The sequence below is a fragment of the Haliotis rubra genome, unplaced genomic scaffold (genome assembly GCF_003918875.1).
Source record: "Haliotis rubra isolate DU_JTF1 unplaced genomic scaffold, ASM391887v1 Scf419, whole genome shotgun sequence".
In the NCBI taxonomy this organism is placed as follows: domain Eukaryota; kingdom Metazoa; phylum Mollusca; class Gastropoda; order Lepetellida; family Haliotidae; genus Haliotis; species Haliotis rubra.
This window is the reverse complement of record NW_025767101.1, coordinates 39553-46949: the sequence shown is the minus strand read 5'-3', so window position 1 is coordinate 46949 and position 7397 is coordinate 39553. Positions and strand designations below refer to the sequence as shown.

Below are 7397 nucleotides of genomic sequence, written 5' to 3'. Positions count from 1 at the left end.
CAGCTTCATGTTCCGGATGGTCGTTTGAGAGCATTACCATGTGCTGAGTAATAATTCAACCTGTTGTGGAGGCTGACATCCAGGCACGTGGCGGATACACGATATTCTGATGTCAAAGACCTCAGTAGACTTCAAGGGTCCTATACAGATCGCGGGATCCGACACTATCTCATCACGTGTCATCCCAGGATAGTTTGTTTTCTATGATCGGCTGTTCCACAAAATCCACTGCGTTGACATTTCTTACGTACAGGGCCTACAGTTTAACACATTGCCTACATTTTGCAGGTTTGTCTGTAGTCATTATCCAATCTTCCACCAATCAATCAGGCACTATTGTCCAAGAAGCATGAACATTCTGACACTTTTCTGTTCATATCACTGTTCTAAAACATGGGGATGCTTAATTAAGTTCCATTATATAAAGTTTTTCACTCACATGAAACAGAAATTGACTTGGTTGCATTCAGCATGTGTAAGAGTTAGACTTACAACAACATAACAAAAGGCTGAAATGTGTCACAAGCTTGTTTGCAAGTGAGATTGAGGCAGTTTGTACATCGGTTAGAGTTTCAAGATAAAAAATGCGGGTTGTAGCAGAGAAAAGCAAACTGTTTCACTGGCAGCACGTATTGTAACATGGATCATCTCCAGTAAATAGTGTATCCTGAGGTCAAATGACCTCTTCAGCAGTCTCGGCAACAGATCCATTGGTCTCCAATACCCATGACGTTCTGTTATGATATTGGTTTGAAAAGATATTCAAGAAACACTAACTAGCTATATTTTTCTAATGTACATTCTGTGTACTGCGACAGTCACATATTCCGCATCTTCGGATAGTAAGAGTGGGTATGTTTTTACGATGCTTTTAGTAATATTCTAGTAATATCACTGCGGAAGACCCCCGAAATGGGCTTCACACAGTATACACATGAGTTGAATGGAAGCCGGATCTTTAGCGTGACGAGCCCTCAGTTACCGCACCTGTGGCATAACATGTAACCTTTCTCCACAGGAGTCTAACTTCCCGTCTGAAATACAGATTACAAAAGCCGTATATAATCGAATTGGAGACACTATTGATGAAATACGACCTCAGGAACAAACTGTACAGCACTGTCCCAGTTCCTTGAATGCCTGCAAACGTTTCCTTAGAGGCTGTTTGGGACGCCATTAAACACAGATAAGGAAGAAAGCTCAGTACAAATACAAGGGTGATCAGAAACAACATAAACAGTGTCTTGTGTGACCTCTTGTTGTTTCTTGACGATGAATGTGTACTTAGCGTACTAGCAACATGGACATCTTCTGGTGGGTCCAAGGCAGTAGAGGTACTTTTCGAGGAACCCATTCCTTCATCTGTTTCAGACTCTCCTTGACGAAGGTGTTCGTCAGTTGGTGGGCTCGATTCTGACGCTGCACACGTGTTTTCAGGAGCATGAGACTGGACAGTGAAGGACACAATAGATTTGTGTAACTGCTGCTCTGGGTTCTGCCTGGTTCTGTTCTTGTTGAAGAATGTCCTACGTCTAGCAACCTGCCTCCATATTAGGCTGTAGAGGACAAGAAGGCATAGTGTAGCAGCCACGAAAATGAAGAACTGAGCACCATTATAGATGCTTGGATATGGCGTCCCTCTGTAGTCGTCTGATATCGAACAATCTGAACCGTTGATGTGGATGTTGTTTGTGGTCACTGTCTTTACACCGTAGATAATAGCAGCCGGTAAGGCGACAATCAAAGACATGACTGAACACACAGCGATTGTGACTTTAGCATCTAACCATGTTGGCTGTCTTTGAAAAGGTCGGCAAATTTTCCTGTACCTGTCCACTGCTACAGCTAGGAGAATGGACCCAGACGCATACGATACAAATGCCATGATTACTCGCATGACCTTGCACAAGCCGTATCGTGCTAATGTGTATCTATATCTCATGTCAGCTATTTCATGAGGTATGCATATGCCACAGTTGATAAGGTCAAATATTGCCAGGGCTATTATATATCTATTGGTGGGGCTTGGTTTGAACTTTACAATGTACACGTAACAGACAAGCGAGTTCCCCAAGAAGCCTAGCAACATCAGAACAGCAAGACACAAGATGGCGGGCAGAACCTGGAGGGCGTAACGATCGTCGTAGTCACGAAGGAAAGTCTTAAGGTCGTTCTGGAAACGGGGGTTCTCCATCATGTGCAGAGACTGCTGGAACATCTGAATGACCGATGGGAAAACTGTTCGTCTCCTCTGGACATCAATGACGACCTGAAACAGTAAATACAATTAGCTTTGTTCTGATTAACATCTATTTAGGTCATGACTCTCTGAATCCTTAGTAAGAAACGTTGACTGTTCTTGCATGGTGGTCAGCGTGCTTTCATTATGTCATTAGCTCAGAGTCAGCATTTACCAGTATGCCATTAGCTTAGAGTCAGCATTTACCATTATGCCATTATCTCAGAGTCAGCATTTACCATTATGCCATTAGCTCAGAGTCAGCATCTACCATTATGACATTAGCTCAGAGTCAGCATTTACCACTATGGCATTAACTCAGAGTTAGCATTTACTATTATGCCATTAGCTCAGAGTCAGCATCTACCATTATGCCATTAGCTCAGAGTCAGCATTTACCATTATGGCATTATCTCAGAGTCAGCATCTACCATTATGCCATTAGCTCAGAGTCAGCATTTACCATTATGGCATTAACTCAGAGTCAGCATCTACCATTATGCCATTAGCTCAGAGTCAGCATTTACCATTATGGCATTAGCTCAGAGTCAGCACCTACCATTATGCCATTAGCTCAGAGTCAGCATCTACCATTATGCCATTAGCTCAGAGTCAGCATTTACCATTATGGCATTAACTCAGAGTCACCATCTACCATTATGCCATTAGCTCAGAGTCAGCATTTACCATTATGGCATTAGCTCAGAGTCAGCATTTACCATTATGCCATTAGCTCAGAGTCAGCATCTACCATTATGGCATTACCTCAGAGTCAGCATTTACCATTATGGCATTAGCTCAGAGTCAGCATTTACCATTATGCCATTAGCTCAGAGTCAGCATTTACCATTATGCCATTAGCTCAGAGTCAGCATCTACCATTATGCCATTAGCTCAGAGTCAGCATTTACAATTATGGTATTAGCTCAGAGTCAGCATCTACCATTATGCCATTAGCTCAGAGTCAGCATTTACCATTATGGCATTAACTCAGAGTCAGCATTTACCATTATGGCATTAACTCAGAGTCAGCATTTACCATTATGCCATTAACTCAGAGTCAACATTTACGTGGGGACCCAACCAACTACTGGGCCTTACCACTGGAACGATAACTCTCAACCGAGGTGTTCTCCATTTGCCTGCATTGTTAGGGATTAAAATCAGTGAACCGTACTAATCCTTAGGACAATGTGGATTAAGGCTTTAGTCTGTTTTAGTAATGCAAGTATGCCAGCAAGTCGTCACTGAAGAAACATCACTTCACTGTAGCTGAAGTGGTTCCACATCAGTCTCTCTCCTCCCTCGACTCAAAACTCGATGATTTCTTCTTGATTTCACTCTAAACTTATAACCATTGAATGCTAAACTGAATGCCATTGTAGAAAGTGGTAAACTAAATTGCCGTTTTATAACCACCTGGCTCATTGCTGAATGAGGAAAGTTCATCTTTACAAGATTATATTATCTGGCCTATTGCTGAATGAGGAAACTTCACATTTACAAGATTATATTTACTCGCTCATTGCTAATTGAGGAAAGTTCGTATTTAGAAGATTATATTTACTGGCCTATTGCTGAATGAGGAAAGATAATATTTACAAGATTATGTTTACTGGCTTATTGCTGATTGAGGAAAGTTCATATTTACAAGATTATATTAACTAGCCTGTTGCTGAATGAGGAAACTTCATATTCACAAGATTAGATTTATTTGCCTATTGCTGAATTAGGAAAGATCATATTTACAAGATTATGTTTACTGGCATATTGCTGATTGAAGAAAGTTCATCTTTACAATATTATATTTACTAGCCTATTGCTCAATGAGGAAAGTTTATATTTACAAGATTATATTTGCTGGCGGCTCATTGCTGATTGAGCAAAGTTCATATTTACCAGATTATATTTATTGGCTCATTGCTGATTGAGGAAAGATTATATTTGCAAGATCATATTTACTGGCTCATTGCTGAATGAGGAAAGTTCATATTTACAAGATTATACTTAATTGCTCATTGCTGAATGAGGAAATTTCATATTTACAGGTCGATATTTACTTGCTCACTGTTCAATGAGGAAAGATCATATTTACAATATTGCATTTACTGGCTTATTGCTAAATGAGGAAAGTTCATATTTACACGATTGCGGTTACTGATTTATTGCTAAAAGAGGAAGTTCATATTTAGAGGATTATATGTGCTGGCCTATTGCTGAATGAGGAAAGATCATACATACAAGATGATATTTACTGGCTTATTGCTGAATGAGGAAAGATAATATTTACAAGATTATGTTTACTGGCTTATTGCTGATTGAGGAAAGTTCATATTCACAAGATTATATTTACTGGCTCATTGCAGAATAAGGAAAGTTCATATTTATACAATTACAATAGTAGCTGCCCTATTGCTGAATGAGGAAAGTTCATGTTTACAAGATTATATTTACTGGCTTATTGCTAAATGAGGAAAGTTCATATTTACAAGAATATATTTACTGGCTCATTGCTGAATGAGGAAAGTTCATATTTACAAGATTATATTTACTTGCTCATTGCTGAATGAGGAAAGTTCATATTTACGAGATTACATTAGTTATGTTTACTGGGTTATTGCTGAATGAGGACAGTTCATATTTACCGTTTTTTTATGTTTTTGCAGTTGTCAGTTCAGTCCATCGTTACATCTGGGCACACATTCTCTCTCTTCATTTCCCCAATGTATTCCGTACTTATTATAAGGTGCAGGATATTTTCCTGAACTACGTTCAACCATTACAGATGTTTGACTACTAGTCTATTAGAGTGTACTTCAAAATGGAGAAGTATTGACAATGAAATGGGTTTTGAACTTCTATCATATCATTATATAACAGACACTGGGTGTGTTTCCTTCCCTGTTGGTCGACTTCCTCATGCAAAGGAATCGGGATTTAGAAATATTGTATTCTTAGTCTTGGCGTTCCTCATACTGAAATGCCTGGAATTATAGTGAAAGTGGCATAAAACTTTATTCCAGATCCAAGATGCTTTTGAATGAAAACCTTGTATGAATACATACATTTCCCTACTTCCTTGTGTGATATGTGACTCGATATTACAAAATAAAGTATTGTAGTTGATAGCAGTTGATATTGTAACTGGTTTTGACAAATTCGGTGGAAAACGTTATTCACAAATCCTATGAGCATTTGACACTAAACGCGGTGATTACATTTCAGATATCGCCCGAAACTTAAGCAAACAAGTGATATGATGTACTTTCTCGCAGATAGCATCTTACTGAAAATTGAAGACAAGACATTTAGTAAGTCGGTCTCATGTCTGATGATGCTGGAATGGTTTGTCGCTTTAATCATTGTGCACGTGTGTGTGTGTGCACCTGTGTGTCTTTGTGTGGGGGGGCGTGCGTATATACGCCATTTTGTATTAGAAGTTTATATTTCAAGCTTATACAATGCCTTTGCCAACATTGTAGTACTCCAACTCATTACAACATATGACTAGTAAGGTGAAGTCTACCGTGTGATAGGACAGGATTTCAACGATGAGTGTTCACATTCGGTTCCCGTCTCCTAATCAGGGCCCCTTTTTACGCAGCGATCGTAGCGCAAAGGTGATCGTAACTTCCTACAAAACGATATGCCCACAAACGACAATGTTGATTACCGCTCCCTGATACACACAAACGTTCCGAATCGCTAATTGCAGTTCAGTCGTTCGAGTTTATGATTAAAATATTGTTCCTAAATGATCATATCTTATCTCTCTGCCCTTGACCGCCTTATCACGTTGACATGTAACTATATATATGAGTTGTCAGTCAAACACAAGCAGGTGTTGCACAGTGTACATCTTTTCATTTCACAACACACCCGTTGTCCAGTAGATCTGACTGCCCGGGGGTAAGAAAGGGCAAGGGTTCGATGTTCTGGCCAAGGCAAACCAAAAGACTTTAAAATATGGTACTTAATTAAGAGGATAAAACAAGAGTTGTTGGGATGTCATTTCTATCCATGCTACTACGTGTTACATATGAACCACATTCAACTGTATGTCACATCATAGAAGATTTGGATGAGTGGAATTGAGTTTTCATATTCCATCCATTTTAAGATGAAAGGATACCAAGACCGTGAAACATTGTCGGAAAACCACCTCGGATGAACGATGTAGTGGACAACGACCCGTTCTAGCCAGCATAGACTACCCCATCAACTCCACGGTCTGCTTACTGCATGGTGGAAGCGGTTGAAGCCTTTCGAAATTTCGAGTTCGAATCCCACTTGGATCCCGCATTCACTGGAATATAATTCAAATCGGCATAAAAGTAACTGAAGAACATCTACTCGACAGAAGGCCATATCATACATTAATATCTGAATATTTAGTGTATCTTAAGCCGACATTGCGTTCATCTGTGTCCTGAGAACAATCAGCTGCAGTCGTTACCTGACCCAAGTCTGCTATCTGTAATATGTCTGGAAATAGACTGAATAACCCAGTCATGGTTTGATAACTGGGAAACGACATAATAGGTACTACTGTACAAAACCAAAATTATCGTCTTTAAGAAAGGTGGAAAGCTATCTAAATTAGAAAAATGGTATTATAAAGGGCAACTACTCAAAACTACCAGTGTTTATAAGTATCTTGGTGTATATTTTTGTAATAGCCTTTCCTGGTCCAAACACACAAAACAAGCGTCAGCACAAGCCTTGAAAATCCTAATCTGTGTTTGTAAAAATATGAGATCGTTGGGTGAAATGTCCTTTAACACATTCTTTAAAATATTCGATATGAAGATAAGTCCAATACTTTTATATGGCTCTGAAATATGGGGATTACAACAATATGACAGTATTGAAAGAGTTCATTTATATGCATGCAAAAAGTTTCTTGGTGTAAAACCGAACACATGTAATAGGATGGTTTACGGAGAATTAGGTAGATTCCCCTTGTTTATATACTCTTCCATTAAAGCCATAAAGTATTGGGTAAGATTACTGCATATGCCATGCCATAGGTTTCCGAAAAAAATGTTATGATATGATGAAATTGTATGACGAAAATGGGAAAAGGAATTGGGTGAGTGATATTAGGGAGTTGTTGTACAAAACTGGTTATGGTTATGTGTGGTGTGATCACAATGTT

The 7397-nt window shown here is 39.1% G+C and overlaps 1 protein-coding gene across 1 annotated transcript; it reads right to left on the bottom strand.

The window, feature by feature from the left end:
- Positions 1–958: 958 nt before the first annotated feature.
- Positions 959–3025, bottom strand: LOC124288467 (orexin receptor type 2-like). The gene is made up of 2 exons (XM_046724987.1): positions 3005–3025; positions 959–2269 (listed from the first exon to the last, which is right to left on the bottom strand). The coding sequence occupies exons 1-2, from the start codon at positions 3023–3025 to the stop codon at positions 959–961; spliced, it is 1332 nt and encodes a 443-aa protein (XP_046580943.1).
- Positions 3026–7397: the final 4372 nt, after the last annotated feature.

What these genes read in the sequence shown, in the direction of transcription:
- LOC124288467 (XM_046724987.1), bottom strand. Translation starts at nt 3,025, where the DNA reads ATGGTAAATGCTGACTCTGAG. An exon ending in TGGTAAATGCTGACTCTGAG is followed by an intron (nt 2,270 to 3,004) that starts GTAATGCCATAA and finishes TTACTGTTTCAG; the next exon opens with GTCGTCATTGATGTCCAGAG.